This window comes from Hirundo rustica, chromosome 1, assembly GCF_015227805.2.
Source record: "Hirundo rustica isolate bHirRus1 chromosome 1, bHirRus1.pri.v3, whole genome shotgun sequence".
Lineage (NCBI taxonomy): Eukaryota > Metazoa > Chordata > Aves > Passeriformes > Hirundinidae > Hirundo > Hirundo rustica.
The window spans coordinates 81,014,634-81,038,942 of record NC_053450.1 but is presented as its reverse complement, the minus strand read 5'-3'; the positions used below and the strand labels follow the sequence as shown (position 1 = coordinate 81,038,942).

Here is a 24,309-nt window from a genome sequence, read left to right as displayed (position 1 = left end):
CCAGAATAACTAACCCTGGGCATGTTAGAGTTCAGCCTTGTGCTGTAATATCAAAATGTCACCAGGGTAGGAGATTACACAAAAGTAACAAATAACTGGGGATAGAAACTGAAAAATGTCATTAATTCAATTAACATATTGATTTTTTGTCATTCAAAGAATAATCAAATTGATTTAGCAAAAGCAAAACAATGAATAATATGTCTGTCACATTTTTTGGTCTTTTTTCTTAAAATCACATTAAAGCACCCATATATTGAAAGGCTTATTGCAGTATACCTTGTTGTGATTGATATGGATTATCATCTGCATGGTGTATCAGACATGAATCCATCAATGAGCTCTGAGATGATAGTGGATGGTGCTTCTCCTTCACTCTGTCTTCTTCTTCTCTGTCTCTCTGTTTTTGTTTTTTTTTAATACTCCTTCAAGGCATAATCAAGACTGCTTTACCAGACATGAGCAGAGAAAACAGGGAGCAATACCAAGTGGTCATCCAGGCAAAGGACATGGGAGGCCAGATGGGAGGATTATCAGGAACCACCACTGTGAACATCACACTGACTGATGTCAACGACAATCCACCTCGCTTCCCCCAGAGTATGGAGCATCTAATAGTTTGGTTTTCCAAAGAACCTCTCAAAAATCAGCTGGTTTGCTTTGGCCATCTGGATTTTATCACTGTTTTTGTAGCACTTACTCATTGCTGTGTCTGTTTATTTTACTTCATTTTTAAGGCAAACGTGAATCTCTGCCTACATTTTTTTAATATCAAATTATTTGTTGGAATGGTAAACTTCTCATTCTTACTCTGCTTACAGAAATAGAAACAGTAACAATAACTTAGGCCAACTGAAGGGACTTTAGAGGAATTTAACTACAAAACATAAGGATGTGTTCTTGGAAACCCTTTTAGTTCCATGTGTTTAGGCAAGCAAATACATTACAGGTTTTCTAAGTTCTCACTTGCACAGGCAGAGTTGATCAGGTCATATATTCTGCTAGCAGTCTAAGCACTTGGTTTATGTACTTGTAATCTGTGTTCAGTTCTTGAATGATTTTGATAATTTAGTCCAGTTTGACACAATGAAATAAGGTCTTTAAAAATATCTTTGTAGAAGAAAAAATGGCAAATAGGAGGGAGCTGCACAACAAAGAAAACTTCAGAGTAACACAGTACAGATCTTTTTATCCTAAGCCAATGTTTAAATCCAATCTCACATTGTTACAGTCAGTGTCTGATAACTGTTTGATAGGCTGCAGATAGGAGAAATTTACAGCCTCAGTTCAGAGCCTGCCAGAAAACTGTCCACATAATAAAATTTGAATTGCTTGTTCACACTGATGAGGGACCTGGCTCTCTTTACAGATCCACTAAGGACTGAACAAAGAGAGCTGATTTATAAAATGCTTTCCCGGACTTGAAAAGCACTTCAGTACCATGGCAATAAGTACAGCCAGAATAGCACAAACTGTTCAACCTAGCACAGATTTAAAAAAATAATATTGGAAATCTCTGACAGCAGAGAACGGATCCTTGGAATTATAAATTGCTGTTTTAATATCTATCCATTATAACACATTGCTTTAAAGGAAGAAAAGGGAGGGGAAGTACTGCAACCCTCATAAAGAAAAGATAACTTCAATTCACATTCAGACTTCACTTGATGAGAATCATCTTCAAAGGTAAATTCAAACAGCAATTTTTAACTGAACTTCCCATTCGACTTTTTAAACATGTATAGCATGATGCAGACTATAATATTTCACCAAATAAGAATTTTATAAACTATATAACTATAACTATAGTTTATGGTGGCAAATTGCATTGTAAGCCTCACTGTTATAAAATAAAATAAAATAAATAAAATAAAATAAAATAAATAAAATAAAATAAAATAAAGAATGAAGAAAGTATAGAACTGTAAAATAATTTAAGGTTTTCAGTCCCTTGAGCCTGTGTTCCTCATGATGCTCTTCTTTCAAAATTAACTGAAGCCTCAAATCTATGAAAGATTTTCTGATTATTTCAATAAACTTTGGAAAGGGTACTTTTTAGAGAAATTTACACAATTTGATGCCTCATACAATATTCTCTGTAGTATTCTACTTTGAACATCCCTGAAACACATTGCGTGACCTACAGAAGGCCTGTTGTGGAATCTTCCAATGCTGCAATTTCAGTCACGCTGGTGACCCTTCCCTCTCACTTTTTTTCTCCTCAGCAGGGTGGTTTTTAATACTTTCTAGGAAATCAAAGAAAGATAAATATCGGGCAGATTTGATTTCTTCTCAGCCAGTTACGAAGAGTGACATACCTTCAAAAAACTGTCTGTTCTGGAGGTTTTCTTTTTACAAAAAACATTTGTCTCCATTTTCTCTTACGTTAGGCAACAATAGGTAAAATTGTTTCCCAAAGTAGAAAGTGAACAGCAGTTTCAATCAACACCAGGCATTTAAGTATTTAAGACCCAAAGGTATTTAAGACCCAAAAATTAATTTCTTAGAGGGAATGGAGAAATGAAAATGGCACTGTGAAACAGTGTTTTTTCAGACTGCATCAAGAAGAATTTTGTGTTTTGTTTTTTTTCCTGAAAGTAATCATGGAAAATCAGAAGACATAGGCCTAAATGGAATTTAAATGGTACTATTGTGAAAACCTTACACATTTTGAATTCTATTGTACTCTAAAACCAAATACCCATCTCACATGCTGAAAATGTGTAACATTCACACAAAAAATAAGAATGCTTTCAAATGAACAAACACTGAAGGGAGGTATTTATCTGGAAGGAGTAATAAGTATCATGATTGATACTGTTCTTATGGTAGGTCAGGCTCAGATGCCAAATCCTTGAATTTGTCAAGAGTTCAAGGCTTGAAGCTCATGGTTTAGCTGCCAGGAATCCTACCTTTCATCCCATTTGTAGACTGGTTTGAGGCAACAATATGCATTTCAGCCTGTGAGGATTGCAGTCAAACAGGCTACTGCTGAGTTTTCACTTACAACCTTGAATTTGTAACAGCAATCACAATTTAACATCAAGCATTAGCTTCCATTTTGCTACACATCTATATAAATATAAGGTATTTTCATTAACTCTCTTTCGTACTTAGTCTTTACAACTGGGGACAGAAACCCATTCTGCACTCTGAATTTTGATATATTCCTTGTATTAAATGGAATATTCAGGATCCTTTAGGTGTCTTAAAAGGCAAATGACAAGTACATATAGGAAATAAGGTTGCTGCAACAAAGAGGGTTAATTATACTTTATTAGAAGACAATGTAATTTATATGTGTTCTTATTGGATCACTTGAATAAGGGTTGTACATTTTATTAGGTGCTAATTTTGTAAGATTCTTGAGGTATTTCTTCAATGCTACTACTTCACTCAGTAAAGTAATATGAATTTACATAAAAAATAGATCAAAAGAAGCATCAGATTCTTGCATGTTATGTGCAAAATCCGAACCCATCAGATGTGGGGTGGTTTACATTTTCTTGGTAGCAAATAACAGAAAATACTGAATTGGATTTTTTTTTCTTTTAAGTGAGAAAACATCCTCAGTGTCTACTTCTTGCTGGTCAAGTAATCCATCTGATTAATAGTTTTTCTGCTACAGCATGTCTTTAAAATCAGACTTTTTATTACAAATGTTGTCAGAAAATACATATGAATTCACTTTTCGTGAGTGAAGGAAGAGTAGCGTCTGTGTAATCAGATTTCTTTCTAGAAGACTCTGATTATAAAAACGGTAATAGCAATAAACATGAACATGTATCCAAATGTTCTTTACCGTGACTCTTTAGTATGTATTATCAATAGAAGTTGAATTAATTATTTTCAAACAAAACACTTACTTGAATATATTTTAAAATAATTAAAAGAAAAAGCTATTCTATTTTAAACCATTTCCAAAATCCTCACTGATTTCTACAACTCTTGTACCTTGAGAAAACAAAACAATTTCTAAATTTATCTAGGAACATTTCTAGAGAAAAAAAAAAAAAAAAGTATATAGTGTAAAAATATGTATAGTGTTAATAATCAGGGTAAGGACTGGTACTTTATTGTTTAACACCTCTGTCCTTTAAAACTGAAGGGGGAAAAAAAAAAAAAAAAAGTAAAAAAGCATGGTATTAAATGTCTTTGAAGAATAACTTGAATTTTTTGTGACAGTTTGTCAATCAACTCTGAATCCTGTTTTAAAGGTTAGTGTGATGTCTAGCACTATTTTTCTTATAGTGTTTGGAACTTCAAGTTATTTTAAAAATTATTTTAAAAAATCTAGGTGAAATTGACGATGACTTTTATTCAGAGGGAAAAAAAAAAAAAAAAAAGCTTCTCAAAACAATAAATTCTTGATTTTGCTCTTCCAGGCTCTTACCAGTTCAGCTCTCCTGAATCTGCACCACCTGGGACTCCTCTTGGCCGAATTAAAGCCAATGACCCCGATGTGGGAGAAAATGCAGAGATTGAGTATAGCATCTCCAATGGGGATGGATCAGACATGTTTGATATCATCACTGACAAGGACACACAGGAAGGGATTATAACTGTCAAAAAGGTTTATTTTTCCTCCCTCTATTTTATATGTACTTAGCTCTTCAGGTGTTATGGTTATTTTTCTTTTTCCAGAGGAAGGGAGGGTAAATCTCACAAGGGGTCAGGCTGCCAAGTAGCTGTTGTATTAGTTTTGTTCTTCTCTTTCTTCAGCAGGTATCTGTTATTTTCAAGTCTCAAGGGAAATTTACTGGCATGTCACTTCACAAAAAGCAATATTTCAGTGGCTGCTGTCTGTACAATATATAGTCTCACACACAGTACTTTCAAATTAGGGCTGTGAAAACTTGGAGGGGTTCAGTTCACAGTGGGGTTTATCAGCTGATTGCTGTGGTAAGACTTACAAGAGTGGAAGGTTTACCTTGAGTTTGATGAATTTGCAAGTCCAAGGCTAAACTCTCCCTCTCTAATCTGCTCAACAGACAGTTATCTCCAGTACCCAAAATCTGTCTTGGTTTAAGCCCAGTCTTGTTGATATTTCCGTTGTTGCACATGATGTCAATGAAACTTCAATGAACAAAGACATTCAAAGAACTTTAATTCAAAATACCATGTCTAACAGATTTATTGGTTGCTTGTCAGAATTCAGACTGTTAAACTCTGAACACTCTTTTCAATTCTAGGGTTATTAAATAAATCAATAACATTAATTGATAAATACCTATAAATAAAATACAGATCTATATTTACAAACACATATACCTGTTTATGTATATAAATGTATGAACTTCTACCTACATATGCATATATGGATATGTGTGATGTAAATGTCACATAGATTGAAAATCAAGCTTCACAGATTTTCTTTTTACTGAAGAACATGGAGACCAAGGACAAATCTGCATTGCTCCTAGTGCCAAGGATCAGTGGCAGGCTCCTAGGCAATGGTAGATGGGAATAGGTAAAAGAAAGTAAAAGATAAATAATACAGAGGGCATTTATGAACTGGAATAATTGCTCTTTTTTTTGCTGCCAGTGAGATGAGACAAATAAGACTTTACACAGCTCCTTGTTGTGGACTGAGTCAAACTCCCCTGTTTCTTTCTTTTTATTTTTATATAGGTCAAATATCCTATTTTTCAGGAACCTGAACAATTAATAGACAGATCATAACTGCCTTGCTATCCTATAATAATTCTTATTTTTTTTAATGCCCAGAATAAAACTTAACAATAATACTTTATCTTCCCCAAGATGGATTAAAATGTAGAGCTTTTGCTCCTAAAGATTATAACACCTTCTGATTCAGTGTTATAAAACTTTTTTTTTTTTTTTTTGTAAAATGGTGTAATTTTCTTTATTATTATTATTTTCTCCTCAGCATCTGGATTTTGAAAACAAGGTGTTATATACCCTAAAAGTAGAAGCAACCAACACTCATCCTGATCCTCGTTTTCTTCAGCTGGGGCCATTCAAAGACACAGCTTTAGTCAAAATTTCTGTTGAAGACATTGATGAACCTCCAGTGTTCAGCAGACCCTGGTATTTAATAGAGGTAGACGAAGATGCCAAAGAAGGAAGCATTATTGGGCAGGTTGTAGCCCAAGATCCAGATATAGCAAAGAATGCAATAAAGTAAGCCATTAAACAATATAAAATTCTTTAGATGTGGGTCAAGTCTCATGCACAGAGAGTGATGAGAGTGTAAGGTATTAAGAGGCTGGGTAATTAAGCACATGGGGGCTCTTGAAAAGTGAAAAAAAGAGAAATATCTATATGAGCTTGTGAAGGCAAATACATAATGAGCAGTGCTGACAATGCTTTGGAAGAACAGTCTATACGCACCAGGTAAAAAGAAGGGAGAGGTCAGCATTTAATTGCCAGCATGTTCTAGTAGTTTCACCAAGGTGTTCATAAAATTATTCTTTTATACCCTGTAAAACACTCAAAATAGTGTATTTCTTTGCTCCCTGAAGCTTGATAACAGTCAGACTTCCGTACATAACATCCATGTTCTATAGCCTAACTATTTAATGATCACTGTATATTGAATAAGAAATGATTGCAAAAAAGTCATAACAATTAGAAGCAAGAGTTCAGTGCCATGAAATTCCTGTAATTGTTACCAATCTGCTATTATTATCTGCAGTGAAAAACACAGCACTTAAATTTGTGTATTTACCATGCAAGTGATTATGAAAATTGATCTCTGCATTTCTGAACAAGCCTTCTATGTCCTGCAGTATGATGTTTTGAGGTAGTGTGAAGGGAGGAAGAAAATAAAATGTTTTAAAGTAAAATATGCATAAAATCTCAATTTAACCTGATAATGACTGCCAACTACTAGGCTGGTTAAGAAACAACCGTAAAACAAGCTTTTCCTTACTGTGTAAGAACAAAGCAAAAGCAAGTATCATAAAACAAAATCATAGAACAAGAAACTCTTTAAGGTGATTTTTTTAAAAAAAAAAATCATCTTCAAGAACAACTAATTAAAAGATTTTCTGTTGAGTTTTTTGGTCCTTTTGACACCTCAAAAATAGATTTTACAAATCCTTATCTCTGCAATATGTGTCCTTTGGTGACAGAGTTCTCCAAGTAACAATTAATTAGCAAAAAATCTTATCTAAAAAAGTTCACTTTTAATTATTATTATTAAGAAGAATTGACTTTATGATCTAAATTTCAATTATCAGTCTAAAAACCACCCACATAATAATTTGCTCCTCCTCCTGCTCACTAGTCTTAAAATTGTTTTTAAGTATTTGTAGCATGCAGAAAGCTATGGGAAAGTTTAGGTTAATTGTAAAGAAAACATTCTTGATTAAGCACAGTTAAAATTGGAAAACTTTTATATGTGGCTGTGAGCTGAACTGGAGACTGCAATGGGAGATAATAATGCTCACTTTTACTGTATCTTGACAGATATTCTGTAGATCGACACACTGACCTTGACAGAATATTCAACATCTATTCAGGAAATGGATCCTTATTCCTTTCAAAGTCACTCGATCGAGAAGAAACTCCCTGGCACAACATCACTGTTATAGCAACTGAAATCAGTAAGTTGAAGATAAAATTTATGTCAGAAGAACATTTGAACTGAGAAAATAATTAAATTCTACAGTTTCTATGACTTATCTTGCTTCATTACTTTTGCCCTTATCCAGATATTATTGATAGACAACTTTAAACACACATATAAAAGCCCAATTTATTATTTTAAGGTACATTTTGCCTATTTTTAATAAGATATTTAGGAACTCTCAGGCTCAACAAAACCATGTACAGTATACATTAGACAAGTTAACGAGTTCCCTGAGAATTTGCAAAAAACGATTTTGTGCAGGTGTGATGCACTGGCTCTATCCCAAGCTAAGTCTTTGGGAAAATCCTTACAGAAAGGTAAAACAAAAACAAAACAAAACAAAACAAAACAAAACAAAACAAAAAAAAAACCAACCAACCAAACAAAAAAACACCCAAAACCCAAAAAAACAACAACAAAAAACAAAACAAAACAAAACAAAACAAACCCCAACACCAGTTCCTGACATACATATACCTTGTCAGAATAAGCACTGTAAGTAGGAACAAATTATGCTTTGTTCTGATTTGACTTGTCTCAGAAAACAGCTTTATTTGCAGCCAAGACTAGGGAAATTCTTTGCCCTGCATGTCTGAAGTAAACCTTGGCCAAAATCTTTCACCTGGATTCTTTACTATTAGGTATGGATGTTTCTTGCCTAGCTTTTTTCTGAGGCAACAGTCATCAAAGGGGAAACTGCTGATTTTAGTGAAAAACTTTTCTCCCTTTATTCTCCTATAGATTCCCCTGGAGTTAATGTGCTTACCTCTCTGGGAGTTGGGTAATATGGAGAGGTGATTCATATCCTTATTTTCAGAAAGATTTATATCTTTTATCTTTTTCTCTTAAATGTTTTTCATTGTTTGGTCAAACACTTTCTATATTTTCAATATGCATAGTGTGAGAATCCTCGCTGGAAATAACTTGAGTTTGGAGATTTGTGAGGAGTGATTGATGATCATATCCTGCACATGTAATTTTATTGTTTTTTTTTTTTTTTTTTTACAGTTAAGGGAGAAAGGACAGCTTTGGTTTGGGTTTTTTGTGGTTTTGTGTTTGTGTGTGTTTTTAGTGGTGGTGGTGTTGACTGACAATGTTTTACTGCCTTATTGATTTGAAAAGGTAAATGTTCTTAACAGCTCAACTTATGGAACAACTTTTGCAATGAATTATTTGTTGAACTGATATACAGACTACAACTCCACAACAATTCAGTGACCTGTTTTTAATGCAAATCAATTCAATTCATATTATTTTTATATATATTTAAGATAATAATAAAAAACCTTGTTTCAATTATAAATAGGACTTTTTCTGTATATGTAATGTATGTCATCAGAAAATGAAATGCAATTGTTATAATATAATCAAGAAAATTGAACATTTCTAATATCTTTTGGAAAAAAAATATTGGATTATTTTCATATACATATCTCTTTGTATTGTAATTTTTTTTTTTTTTCAGATAATCCTAAACAAAGTAGCCAGATACCTGTCTTCATACGGATTTTAGACATAAACGATCATGCACCAGAGTTTGCCAACTACTATGAAACATTTGTTTGTGAAAATGCAAAAGCAGGACAGGTAAACCAATACTTATATTGCCCAAGAACTTGTAAAGAAACTATCTTGCAGTGCCATCACGAAAACTTCAGCATATCTTAGTTTGAAAAGCAGCAGACTAGCCCAGCTTACTCATTTCCTATCTTCTGCAGAAAATACAAGTTTATTCAAAAACAGACAGAAAAGATGAAGGATAATATCCTAGTACAATAACATAGGATATAATAAAAAATTATACTTTAAGGTGGTTTTCCATTTCGAATATCAGAAAATATTTTTCAGAAATAGTTTTGCATAATGTTACAAAATGCTTTATGCTGTTCAATAATTCCATTTATTTCTGGATTTTTTATCTAGCTTAGTCAATGTAGCCACACCTTCAAATACACAAAGCAGGAAAATCTTTATTATGTCTCAGTAAAGAAGACTTGAAAACCAAACTTTTTCAATAATAAAGAGCAATGCAACTGTTTTCATTGTAGGTTAAAACTCAGTTTGGTATTGAATTGAGTCAGGTCAAAGGTCATTTATATCCTTTTCTAAACTACTTCAGCAATTCTGTAAAATATAAGAGACAAGAAAATAAATTGAAGATAAAGCAAAGTGATCATTTGGATTTGAGTAAGTAGATAAACCAAAAGAACTCAGAGCCAGCATATTACACAAATGTATTGCTGCCATCATGACATCACCTATTTATGCTAATGTCAGTCAGTCCTTAAGTTTTAAATCCTGTGAATAAAAATTTTAATTCTGAAAGTATTTACAAAATAACTGGATTTTGTAACAGATAGGTTATTAAAGATTATCTCTCCAAAATGTACCTGAGACCATGCATGAACTTCTTTTTAGACATTCATTTTTGACTGGAAGATAAAACCTGAGATCATTATTTTCAGTACCACAAACATGAGTGGGTTCTTACTCTGAGAGAGACAAGCCAGGATGAAGCCTTAAGAACAACTTAGGTCTATCTTCATATCTCACAAGTTTTAGGCTGTCATCATCCAGCCAAAGCTGGCTTGTTTCACGGAATATATATGGAAAGGATCAGAAGGATCAGAATACTCCATTTTTCTTTAGAACACAGTGATGATGCAATATTAAAAGACTTTACAAAGATAGGTGATATGGATACACATCAGGAACTATGCTCATGTTTTACCTGATTTTCTGCCCAGTGTTTATTTAAGTCACAGAGGCTTCACCAAAAGTAGCATAAATGCTACTTGAGATGAATTTAACTTTTGAAGTGTTGCAGAATTTTATGCAGAGCAAAACCAGGTAATATATCAGTTGCAATTCAAGTGATGTTTTATGAATTTTTTAACAGATAAAAAAAGAAAAAAAAAAAAAAAAAAAAGAAGAAAAGAGGATACAATAAATTCTTGGGAGACTGCATTTAATTCTATTTATTTTTCACTCATTAAACATAACATCAGAGTTTAGACAAAATAAATTAAAATGTCAAAGGATACTTTGATCTAAAAAAATCATTTACCTTTGAAAAGCTATTTGACTTTTTTTGCATTCTTTTTTAAGAAAGTTTTACTATTTTTCATGTAAATTATATAAATAGATGAATATACATATCAAAGGCAGTGATGAATTAAATTAAAACAGTAAAAGGAATTATCATATCAGAAAAATGAGAAAATAGTGTTTTTCACAAAAACTAAGGTTTATGATCACATCATCCTGTCTTTACCAGTGACATAAACTGCTCCATAAGAATATAGTTCAAACCTTACAGAAGGTGCAAAAATTCTTCAAACTTTTGACTATTAGACCCATATGGTTTCAGTTTATGACTTAGAAGCTGCTTTTTTCATATTGAATACATTCAGGTAATTCTAGCCATTAAGTTCAAACAGCTGCTGTAGAACCTAAATTCTGTTAGTGTAACAATGTCTCATTGTACAAGACAAAATTGAGGTAAATAAATCTAAAAATCTCAGTGTGATGACTAGTAGAAAAGTGAGACGTATTTTAATTACATAACACTAAGAAAAGTTCATAACCTTAGAAATTAAGATCTAATTTAAATTAATCTTGCACAATTTTGCCAACCAGCAAACACAAGTTTTGTCATATATCTGAAGAAGTTCAATCCAGGCATGCTGGCTGTCAATTTCCTTAATCCAATTTCCATCTAGTCTAGCATACTTGATGAAATATTCATGAATGTATGAAATTTCATTTACCTTTCTCAAAAATTCTGTGCTTAGCCTACAACAGATATGACAGAAACCCGTCAGATACATAGGCATGTTGTTTTTCAGGCCTCCCATACATCTAAATTACCAACGTAATTTCAGCAATTATTTTCCCTCACTGGAAAATCCCACAAAAATGCTAGAAAGACAGTGTGCACCAAGTGTAGCTACGGAAAAATGAGAGATCCATTTTGGTTTTCTCTTTGTTAACAGTTGGGGTCCTCAAGAGAGGTACCTGAATTCATCTGGACAGTTACGCATAATTGACTTGGTATTTCAGAAGACGGACTTCAAAAAATGAGAATACTTCTATTTCGGTGCTTAAAAATAGCAATGAATATAGAAATGGAACTTGAACTTTTTGGCCAGGGATACTAGGTTCCAGAGAACCTGTATTGCCCATGTCTAAAAGTCCCTGTGTAGTATAAGAAAGATAGAAACCTGTGTTAATTTAGTACTACTCCAGTCTATTTTAGAGGTCATCTAAAATAGCTTTTTGATTATAACTATTATTGCTTCTTGATATATCACAGCACTGCTTCTACATCTGGTACCATAACAAAAAAAAACCAAAAAACAAACAACAAAAAAAACCACAAAAACCACCACCACCACCACCACCACCACCAAAAAAAAAAAAAAAAAAAAAAAAAAAAAAAAAAAAAAAAAAAAAAAAAAAAAAAAGACTGATAAGATAAACTTATTTATTTATTTATTTATTTTTAACCAGGAACAGTTACTAGTCACACTGTTCTCAGTATTAGGTGCATCAGAAAGCATCAGAATGATCAAATGTTGTTCTCTGTCACCAAGCAACATTATTAATTCTTAGCATCAACAGATATTAGAGGCTTCACTCATTGTGTGTTTCAGATAGCCTTAGAAGGGTCAAACAAAAGAAAATACTACAGGGTTTCTCCTACTCTTTTGTCTCCAAACAAGAGTGGTATGACTGGAGAGAAACCTCATCACAAAAGGTTAATAAAATTCTGTGTTCATTAGGCTGAAACACATTTGTCACCATGAGAATCTTATTCTATTGGCCAGTACACAGGCTAAAGAAAAGGAAGCAGCCTTCTTGTGCAATTTACAAATCCCTAATCCTGAAGCCCCGGGAATTTTGTGGGGAAGGCTTTGGTAGAAATTCTCTCACACCCTTGTCATGGGAATTAATTGAGTCTTTTTAGCTGGATTAGAGGGTGAGTACTCTCCATGGAAACCAGGAAGATATACTTGAGAAGGAGATTGATTTAACTGAACAATCTGTTGGTAAATATTTAGCTCCATAGTTTATTGCATAGCTTATTGTTGGCGAAAATTTAGCTATTTTCAACACCCATCAAGAAAACAACCTGAGTCATTATTTTTCCTCTCTGATGTTAAATTCTTTCCTGTCATTCACAGGCTTTCAGACATCAGAATGTAGAAAGTTTTCTTCCTCCTTCAGAGACCTGGCTGATTTTTCTTTTCATTACCCTCCATACCCTCCCTTGCTTTTTAAAGTAGAGCAGACAGAGATCACTTTTTCTCAATTATGCTTTGCTAGTTATCAGTCATGACTTTATATGCGTTGTAGCTGCTTCACTAGGTAGATACCTTTTGGCTTATTTTAGTGAGACATCCATGCTAACTTAACAGTCTGTCTTTTTAAGTAAAAATTGAAGTGAGAGATTTCCAACTTTTGATAAGCATTCAGTCGTGCTTAAAACTGCCGACACAGTTGTGGAACAGAGCCAAGATCTGGAAACCAAACTGCTTTGCTTTACTGAACATGAAGTTTTGCTGAGTGGCAGGCATCTATTTAAGCTTATGCATGTGTGATAGAGGCTGTTTTCTGCAGCTAGCACCTTACAGTTGTATAACCTAGAATTGTGTCTGTACAAGTGTGATCGCTCAAGCCACATAAGGACAAGATGGACATCCACTGACAGATGGATTGATTTTGGAACACTCTTATGGGCCATACCATCACATCTTTTACATAATCTTTGTCCCATATATTTACACTTGCTATTAGTAATACATTCAAGGTTAGTTAATGATTGACCCTGCCTGATCATACAGGCAGGAAAAGGGGCATGAGGATGAAAGGATAGGAGAAAAAAACCTGTTCTTTCATTATTTCCCCATAACATTTACACACGCTGTTCTCATGTTTGCCAAACGTAGTTTCTCTCACAAATTTTTTCCCCCATAGTTTATTGCAGACAAAGTGATCAGATCTTTCCAAATTCCTAGAGAAACACTTGGAGAACCAAACAAGTTCAATAACTTTCAATAAAGCCAGTGATTCAAGATCCAGAATTTGTTCTGTTCTCTTCTATACCATTTCTAAAAAATGTTAGACAAAAACAAACACTAACATTTTCCAGATATTCCTTTCTCAAGTTCTTAGTGATATTTTAAAGTATATTTCTCTGTTGTACAACAAATATAACAAAAATGAAAGCCCAAATGCTTCAAGTGGATGAAAGGCCTTCTCCTCTCTCCTGTTACATACACAAACAACAAAATTCAGCAGTTGTTACTGTATCTCTACCTTAACAATATCTTTCTCCAGTAGCCTTTATGACTACTGGAGTAGTCATACTCCACTTTATGTGGAGTACACTTTATGAGTACAATATTCATGCTATATGATAATCAGAAAGGCAATCTACTACACTGACCATCTTTAAATTTCTGTGAAAGTGGTATTGTATTTCAAAATTTATAGTGATTTTTGAAAGAAGGAATTTTGAAAAGGAAAAATGTTTAGAAATAAGATAACTACCACAAATACATTACTGTTTTGAAAAGAAGTAGCAGTAGAATTCTTTGTAAGCATTCTATTTGTCTCAGGTTTTGTTTTATTAGTAGAAATGTTTAACCTTAACATATATTGCATGTGTCCATCCATGGACCTCATCTTGTCCATGTTTCTCCAAGGAACTTTTTGAAGCATGTGGCTGTGCTTTTTAAAGAGTACACACTGGAGCCAAGGTGCAATGGCCATTTATTTGCATGACATGCCAAGCCAGCACACTGTGAAAAGCCCATCTTAAAAGCATCCAGATGGTGCTGACCTCTGTGCTGAGAAAACTTAACATTTCCTTTAATGGTTCCTGTATTTCTTTTAAAGGCATTCCCAAGGCTGAGCTTACAACCAAAGCCTTCTACCTGTGCAGCTCTCTGTGTATACAAATGCAGCCTCAGGAACACTAACAACATGCTCTAAAGTGCACAGAGACCCTTCCTATTTCAGAATTTCCCCACCTAGCTTCTACTTGCTTGTTGTCTTTAAAATAACTTGAAGAGCAACCTTTGCCTAAGGATGTACGAGATACATGTAAGAATCTGATTCTAGGCAGTCCACTCACCCCCAATCACTTTTTCAGACATGAGTAGGAATAGCTATAAAATAGCCTGAACATAAACTCCAATTATAGTTTTGATTGTGGTGTAAGTCATGGTCCTAATACCACAGCATCTAGGACAAAAAAAAAAAAAAAAAAAAAAAAACCACCCACCACAAAAAACCCCCATGAAACAGGATTATAATTAAACGGTTTCCAAGTATTAAAAAAAAAAAAAAAAAAAAAAAAAGAAAAAAGAAAAAAAAAAAAATCAGTGGGAGATAGGTCCAAACCCTTTAGCAGAATCTCTGTTTTCATCATGAAAGAGATAAATAGAATCATGGAATCATACAATGATTTGGATTGAAAAGGACCTTAAAGACCAGCTAGTTCCAACCCCCTTGGCCATGGCCAGGAATGTGACTCACTAGACTGGTTGGGCTGTGCAGGGCTCCATCCATTCTGGCTTGGAACACTTCCAGGGATGGATCATTCACAGTGTCTCTGGGCCACTTGTTTTAGTGCCTACTTGTCCTTTGAGTGAAGAATTCCTTTGTAACATCTAATCTAAATCTTTCCTCTTTTAATTAAAAAACATTCCTTCTTGTTCTATCCCCATCTGCCTGTGTACAAAGTCAATCTTCTGCTCTTTTATAAGCTCTCTTAAAGTACTGGAGGATGACAATAAGATCTCTCTAGAGTCCTCTCCATGCTGAACAGCCCCAAATCTCTCAGCCTGTCTTTATAGGACAGGGGCTCCATACCCCTAAACATCTTTGTTCCCCTACTCTGCACTCACTCCAATACATCTCTTTTATGGGGAGGACCCCAGACATGAATGCAGTACTCCAGGTGGGATCTCACAAGGGAAGAGTAGAGCAGTACAATCATTTCTCTTGACCTGCTGGCTGCTCCTCTTTTGATGCAGCCCAGGATACAGTTGGTCTTCTGGGCTCTGGATGCACGTTGTTGGCTCATGTCCTGCTTTTCATCCACCAGAACCCTCAAATTCTTCTCTTTAAGGCTACTCTCAATGACATCTTCTCCCATTCTGTGCTCTTGTCTAGGATAGTCCCAGCCCAGGTGCAGTGCCTTGTACTTCAACTTGCTGAACTTTGTGAGATTCTCATAGTTCTACTTCTCAAATAAATCTCAAGATTTCCCAGGTCTCTCTGTACAGGATCCCTTCCTTTTATTTTGTCAACCACACCACTCAGACTTGTGTCATCTGCGAACTTGCTGAGGGTGGACTAGATCTCTCTGATCATTGATAAAGATATTAAAGAACATCTGTTCCAAGACACCAGCCATTGCCAGAGCACTGCTAAACATCATGTCTGAGGAGCACTGGTCCCAAGATCATTAAGAAATATTTCCGTTGGGAATAATTATTCCTGTTACTCATTTAACATTGTCAAAATGATACAAGCCCCTTGTCCTGAATATAAAAGAGAAACCTTAATGTCAATGCTTATGCTTAAATTTTCATTACCCTCAAAGACAAGTGACCCTTCAAAACTTGAATTGACCTATTAAATTCACTTGAGAGTATGACACCATTTTTTTTAAATAAATACACAGAAGTGTTCATGCACATGCATAGGCAGCCCTCAAAAGAGTGACAATACTGCTGTATTTTCTAAACTGTGTTCATTCACGTGGGAAAGTACGAAAGAAAGAAAATAATGAGAATGGTTTTATCTTCTCTAAACTTGATATGCTTGAAATATATTTGAGTAAAAGTAATTTTCTTGAAATAACTCTTCCGTCATAAATCTTAGAGCATCAGAGATCTTGCTCTGCAGTCTTGATAAAGAGTGATTGTTACTCAATGTCCATAAGTGCATCAAAATGGGTGAATATATTTCCAAAATGGATTTGCAAAACATACACGAAAGACTACTAGCTTTTTTACATATAAATAAGATACTTAAAAATAGCCAGATCTCTTTCATTTCTGTGTGATTATCATCAACATAATTGTCTTTTATTTACAGCTGTATAACTGAAAAAAAAAGAAGAAAATCCTTAATTAGATAAGATTTCTAATTTCCTTTCACCTATTCATCATCTGGAACAATTCACCTGCAATCATGGTTTCTCATTGTTCTTTTAATCTCCCATTTTTTCTGGTAGGCGAACAGCTGCTTCTCAATTTATGTTGCCAATAGTTAGATCAGGTAATAAGGTTGGGTTTTTTTCTCCTTCAGCCTTACCCTCAACAATAATTATTTATTGTAATTAGATGCCTCTGTGCAATTGTGCAGAGTACAATTGTACTTCTCCACATGATTTGCACATGAAGGGAATCAAATCCTACAAACACACACTGATTGCATCTCAAAAAGACCCAAGATACCCAACTACAGTTTCTGATAGTTATTACAGGAGGATATTTCCTCTTTGAGTTTTTAGAAAAGTAATTGTAAACTGCACAAATGTTGTCACTTACTCTACTTCTCTCTTCTCCCTGGTACTTTTCTATTTCTTCTGTCTTTTCAAGCTCGTGCTAATGTGAAAGAAAAGTTTTCTCATTTAAAATTGATATCTTAGCCCAATCAAAATGTTTTGGGATTTTTTTAGCAATATTTTTAAACTGTGGAAGATTAAAATTAACCCAAATCCTGGTCTTGCTTTCTATACTAACACCCAAGAGGCAGATTTCAGGAAAGACAGAAACAATTGAATATTGGAAAGTTATGGACATAAACTGTGATTTAGAAACACACTAAACATGATACTTCACCATAAACAAGGATTTGACTAATCTTATGAAACAGCTAAAAATTAAAAGAAAAAACTGGAATATCAATGATCATTAAATACTTTAAGAGCTAAGAGATTTTAATATTTAGTTATTATTCTAATTACACTTAGAAAAACTGCATAATCCTGCATTGAGCATAGTCACATTGTTTTGTGCAAGGCTGATGTTCACAAGTTATCTTTCAAGTTCCTCAATATGCCTCAAAAATAAAAAGGAAGAATAAAAAATATTTTGTGCTTGTTTTAGAAAGAGCTTCTGGAAAGTGAATGAGCTAAACTCAGACCCCTCTGCTGTTTCTGTGTTGTGTTTTGGTGGTTTTTGTTTTGTTGTTGTTGTTGTTGTTGTTGTGTTTGTTTGTTTTTTGGTTTTTGTTTTTGTTTTTTTGTTTTGGTTTGGGTTGGGTTTTTTTGTGGGTTCTTTTTTGTTTTGTTTTTATTTCTTTTGTTAATTTTTTTTTTTTGTTTAGGTTTTATTTTTTATTTGATTTTTTTATTTTTTTTTAAAATAATAATTCAGTATTACTTGCTGTAATCAAATTATCCCAAAGTTAACTAGCAAAAATGGGTCAGATATTCATGGTGCAGTGCAACACTAGCAGTAGCAGGTTTCTGAATGATACAGAAAAAAAACACTTGACTATATTTTATAGCCCTATAATTTTGTTTGCCTAATACATTGATCCATTCTGTGAGATACTACATACCTTCCAAAATTGAATGGCATCCTCAAGTCCCACTCAGGCCAGTGTTCAGAGACAGTATATAAAAAACAGAAATTCCTTATTTGATTGGCATAAAGCTTACGGATCACATTAGGGCTGCTTGTCAATTACTATATTTCTGGAGGAAGTCAAGCTGCACCTTTTCTGGAAATAAGAGAAAAACAAAGTCTTTGATAACAAGTGGTCCTGATATCTGTGGGATTTCAAGACACCCTGAACACTGGAAACATCTGAAAACTCAAAATAGTCATTGGCACCCTCTTGGCTTTGAAAGAAAAATGCCTAACTTCTGAACGCATTCTGCCTTTAAGTTTAGGTGCCACAGAAATGTACCTGCACTGAGTTATAGCATCCTCTGTTGAGACTTACTATTATTCTTATGCCACCATTTTTGTCCTGTGATTGAATGCAAACCTGTTCTTGCAAGGCAAGGCGGACTGTGGGTTACCCTCTAGTGTGACACCCACCAGGAAGGGCAGAACAGCCATTCACCGAGCTTTTCGGGAGTTACTGTGACTCATGCAGTGTGGCATGGTGTTAAATGTTGCAAGTCAATTCATAAACCACAGCTGTTCCCAGGTAATTTTCCCTTCCTCAGTTCTGCAGCTGTTTCCTTTAGCCTCTCTCTGTCAGTCTAGCAGAAGATAGATTTAAAAAAAAAGAGTCAAATTGTTAGCCTTTATGTGTGTCTACATACACATTTGCACATTTTGATGCAATGGGAAAGCTTGTGCAATCCAGACACACTGCTGAAGCCTCTCTTTTTTTTAGTCCACTCTGCTCTGACCCTATTCTGGCACTATTTTCACTCCTTCCCAGCTGGGCTTGAGTGGCCTTGTTAGGGCAGCTATTAAGATCCACAGCCAGAGGCTTCAATTTAGTAGGGAGCAAAGCTTCTCTTTTTTATTACCCCAGAAGAATTGAGAATCCTGCCAGTGCAGTACTCCGATTTATCGCCAGGAGCAGATGAGGTGGATTGAGAATTAGACCCACTTAACAACTGGTTTGAACAATACTCTCAGTCATTGCTACATGAAGCCTCAGGAGGTTTATGGCTTATTCAAAAGGGCAAATGTTTCTGTATCACTGCAAGATACTGAGTACAAATCAAAGCACACGGCTGTTCTACAGTGAGGATGGGACTCTTTTTCATCCTTTGTTATGTGTTTAAACCATAAACCAATTTGTTTACTGTAACCTCTACTGTTTTTGTCTGGGAAACATTTGGCTTAGGACATCAGTTTTTGTCTTCAGATAGAGATTCATTGGGTTTTTACTGGACATGAAAAGCAGAGAATTGAAACACAAGACTTCTAAATAGCATGAAATACTCTTTTCTTTATAGCTCATACAGACTGTGAGTGCAATTGACAAAGATCAGCCTCCTCGAGGACACAGATTTTTCTTTGAGTTGGTGCCAGAATTTGCTGTTCATCCAAACTTCTCTGTTATAGACAACAAAGGTAACTGCTGACCCTAATATGCACCCCCCCCCCAATATCACATTAAACTTAATTCAGAAACATTTATTGATTCTGAGTTTCCATTCTAGATAACACAGCAGGAATTATGACTAGAAGAAATGGATACAGCCGTAGTAAGACAAGTACCTATCTTCTGCCAATCATAATATTTGACAATGACTACCCGATCCAGAGCAGCACGGGCACGCTGACCATCCGTGTGTGTGCCTGTGACAGCCGGGGGAACATGCAGTCCTGCAGTGCCGAGGCCTTGCTCCTGCCTGCTGGCCTCAGCACGGGGGCACTGGTGGCCATCCTCCTCTGCATCATCATCCTGCTAGGTAGGTACCTGTGATGAGATGTTTACTTGACCAGGCAAAGATCTAGCTTGACCAGGCAAAGTGCAAAAATCCTAGCACTTTGAGATCCCTGATATACCTAAAACCCTATTCACGTGACCCTGAAGAAAAATATCATCATTACTCTTTGGAAGATTGTGTGAGAAGAGTGAGACTGTGCTATTTAGTTTTAATACAATTGAAAATACAGGTTCAGTTTTAGTTACCATGCTCATTTGAGTAATATTCATACCATAATCAGATCTTCATTTACACCAAGAATTTCAAAATCTTATTCCTGAAACTGAGTGCTAAATTTTGCAATGATTAAATGTTGAGAATTACATTAGCTATTTAATGATGAAAGATATGGGTTTTTTTCTATTCAGAAAATACTTAGCTCTAAAGCATAGGATAGGAATATTCAATTTCTTACAAGTGATAGTGAGAATAGTTGATTAAATAAGTGTGAGCACAGAAGTCAAATGAGCATTTGGAAGGTAGAAATACTAGAAAGATGTGCTGACAAATGAAGGAAGTAGAATAAATGCTAGCTCACTACCTGGTGTTAAGAACATAAAAGCTTCAACTTACATCTTTTGCAAAAAAAAAGTGACATCACTGCTACTTTCCAGTAAAACTCTGCAGAAAACCTCTTTCCTTTTCCATCTGTCCTAGCGAGCACAGCTTGCCAAGGGATCAGTGGGAAGTTACAGGTGTCAGTTTATACATTGTAAGGGAATTTTTTTCTTTTCAGCCTTCACCCTGGATTCAGGATAAATCTGTGATCCTTATAATATTTGCTATAGGTATTAGAAGAAGGGCAATATCTATAAACTATATCTGTACTGGGCTTAAGGGAGGGAGAATACTTGACCTCTGACAAACGGGTAGATAAACTGCTTAAGTTCAGGCATTGCTGCTGGCCTGGTTTCAACATCGGCCCCCTTGGATTCCCCAGGATATTGCCCAGGCATAGTCTGAGAGGCAGAACTTGAAGGGCATGACTTTCAGGAGAAAATTTTGGTTCAAACTCTTCCAGATCTAACTCTTCACCTTGCATAGTTCTTAACACCATATCAACAAGCTCTGCATCTTTAAAGCCATCCTGTACACTCTAACACAGAAGATGAAAAAATGGAGCATGAAACATATGCCCTTACTTGTTCACAATGAAAACATTGCTCTGATTGGCTTCAATGCTTTAGTACAAATGGAAAAAATCTGGACTAAAATTTGAACTTATCAAAACTCAAAACATGTTTTATGGCCACAGCAATAGCACATGAGACTCAGAAGAGAATCAGGGCCATTGCTGTGCAGAACAAGTATGACCTCTTCGTGTCTCTCATCCTCAGGGTTAAGAGGCCCTGTTCTACTTAGCACTACCAATATTTATGAAGTCAAAGAAACATGTGGCTGTGGAGTATCTAAACAGATTTTTTAGTCTATAGCTAGAGTGATACTCAGCATCTTATTTAATTTTTCAACAAGGTGTAATGTGTTATAATAATAGACTGGTGTGTACACTTGCCCAACATAGGTGAGACATAATAAGTACCAGGCTGTGAAAGATACTTCATAATAACCTTTCAGTGATCTGCTCTTTTCTCCTTGGAGATCTTAAACTTACTAAAGGGTGTAGTTTCTTATATAGCATTATGAAAAAAGGGGTCTCTTTACAGCTACAAGGAAGAAGATCCAAATAAAACAGAATGGAACACCCTTTATATTCGGAACAATATATCATGGCATGTGGAAGATCTCTGTTCCCCTCTCCCTACCTGCAGCACATCCAATCCTATCTTTTATTCACCAGTAGTCAGATGATTCAGAGTAAAAACATAGGAACTAAGACTCAACAAAACCATTCAGCACTGTTGTAATTTATGGTTCAGGAACCACTGTTATGTCTCATTGACAAATGGTCTTTCTGGCCTCTCTTATTTACTGCAGCTACTGGAGAGGGAGTCAGATTTTTAAATGCACTTAAGCATTGAATTGCTACTGAAATCAATAGCGTTTAGACACCAGAATGTATTTACAAATCCTAAATTCTTTTTTTTTTTTTTTAAATCTCCCCTTATAGAGCTTCATTTTTGTATCAATCCTTATCTCCTCAGAAAAAAGAGTTATTCAACTAGCACTTCATAAACTAAGGAGATCATGTTTTTTTTCAAAAGAAACATTTAGTAACAAAGACTGGATTTCAATTCTCGCTGTCATTGAATCAAAAGTAGTTTTGTCAATAATATTGATAGCTTAAGGTCTTCAGGTTCTTATTTTCACAGGGACCTGTAGATCCCATATTCAGAAGTGAATTAGACACTTGTGGATACTTAAATCACTAGCTTTCAAGAGTGCAAATAACTTTTGCCAAGGAGATTCAACTACATTTGATGAAAGGACCCTTAGTGACTGCCAGAAAGGTAGTACTTACAAAATTAAAATCAAAGTCAAACCTTATTAGGATAATATTGTGTAGTATCATTTACTTTTCAGCTTCAGCTTAGTTGTAAATGTATTTAAAATATAAAATTTTTATCATTTTGATCATTTTTCCCACAGGTTTAAAAAAGGAATAGGTTTTTGATTTCTATCAAATCATTAATACTTTCCCTTATTGACCTCAACTTGGAGATAGATTTTATCACTGCATTCCTACTAAAAATCCCACATCAGCCTTAAAACATTTTCAGGTCAAAAGATGAGAAAAAATTTTGGCTCACTTATTTACTTTCTAACTATCTATTTCTTCATTCATTTTTTTGTTTCCTTTTAGTGTTAGTTGTCTTGTTTACAGCTCTCAAGAGGCAGAGGAAGAAAGAGCCCTTGATCATCTCAAAGGATGATGTTCGGGACAATATTGTGACCTACAATGATGAAGGAGGTGGGGAAGAAGACACCCAGGCTTTTGACATTGGCACACTGAGAAATCCAGAAGCAAGGGAGGAAAGTAAGATGAGAAGAGATGTCATCCCAGAAACAATATTTCAGATAAGGCGGACTGCACCTCTTTGGGAAAACATTGATGTCCAAGATTTTATTCATAGAAGGTTAAAAGAAAATGATTTAGACCCAGCTGCCCCTCCTTATGATTCATTAGCAACATATGCCTATGAAGGAAATGATTCCATAGCAAATTCACTCAGCTCCCTGGAATCACTTACCGCAGAAGGCAACCAAGACTATGATTACCTCAGTGACTGGGGCCCTAGGTTTAAAAAACTAGCAGATATGTACGGCGGAGAAGACAGTGATCGAGATTGAGAAAGTAATCTGTGACCTGGTCAGTGTTAGTGGAATTCATGTTTATGTTCCTAGATAAATAAAGTGGCCTACTCTCTTACTTGGGAATAAAAAAATTACAAAAAATAGGTGTTGTCTAGTAAGGGTTTGCTTAATCAGTAAGTCAACGTGAATGAATATGAACGACTGAGGTTTAAAAAAAGCCCTGTAACTCATCCTCTCTGCCTAGAAACCTCAGATGAAAGGGTTTTATAGGGAACAAAAATAAAATAAAAGGCTTTTTGCGCCTTTAATAATGACATGGAAACTCCATATTTTTAAATTGCTTTGCTTTCCCTTTCCTATTGTGTTGGACAGTGTGCATCTGCATTGTAACTTAATCTCAAAAAATATACTCCAAAAATATTATTATTGCTGCCATATTTATTGAGTTAAAGAATGTCTGTGTGTTGATTCATCCTGATATTTTTATATATGTATATTTATATTTTTGTATTTTTATTAAATAAAGTAGAATTTATAAAAAACATATTTACTCACACACTTTATTAATCATAGAGAGCTGTCCAATCTTTCTGAAGAAAGGAAACTGTGCATTGTGCAACATGTCATTTTTTAATACATCTTCTTATAGCAAATTAGTGGTTGCAATGTACTGTGCGAGAATTATATGGAGAGACTACATTGTAATGGGAATGCAGTGTAGAAAACAGATAAAACTGTTTTGAAGAGGTGATTTTAAATACACTCTGACTTGTAATGTATAATGCTATATGTCATAATAATACAGTTTCACGGTGAAGCTCACTCACACATACTTTTATATGTGAGCAGATGAACGCTTAACAGATGCCTGGGGATCTAAAGAACTATTAGAATTTACTCTGATAGAATTGAAAACAATTTTTAATATACCTTCAAAGAAACAGAATAATTAAGCTAACATCAATAATGAAAGTAACAAGTAATTATACACTAATCTTATTTAGAGCTTTGAGACAATTAGAAAAATCAGGCATATTGCTAATAGTTTATTTTAAATAAAAGGGAGCCAAAA

At 34.7% G+C, this 24,309-nt stretch overlaps 1 protein-coding gene across 1 annotated transcript in view; it reads left to right on the top strand.

Moving 5' to 3' along the window:
• The window catches only part of CDH9 (cadherin 9), a 105,308-nt gene extending 81,643 nt beyond the window's left edge, over positions 1-23,665 (top strand). Inside the window, exons 5-12 of the mRNA XM_040059071.2 lie at positions 433-600; positions 4,386-4,573; positions 5,891-6,144; positions 7,435-7,571; positions 9,063-9,184; positions 19,548-19,665; positions 19,755-20,006; positions 22,786-23,665. Of these exons, the coding sequence (XP_039915005.1) occupies positions 433-600; positions 4,386-4,573; positions 5,891-6,144; positions 7,435-7,571; positions 9,063-9,184; positions 19,548-19,665; positions 19,755-20,006; positions 22,786-23,273 (1,727 nt within the window). The 3' untranslated portion in view covers positions 23,274-23,665. The remainder of the gene's footprint in view (positions 1-432; positions 601-4,385; positions 4,574-5,890; positions 6,145-7,434; positions 7,572-9,062; positions 9,185-19,547; positions 19,666-19,754; positions 20,007-22,785) is intronic.
• The last annotated feature ends 644 nt before the right edge of the window (positions 23,666-24,309 follow it).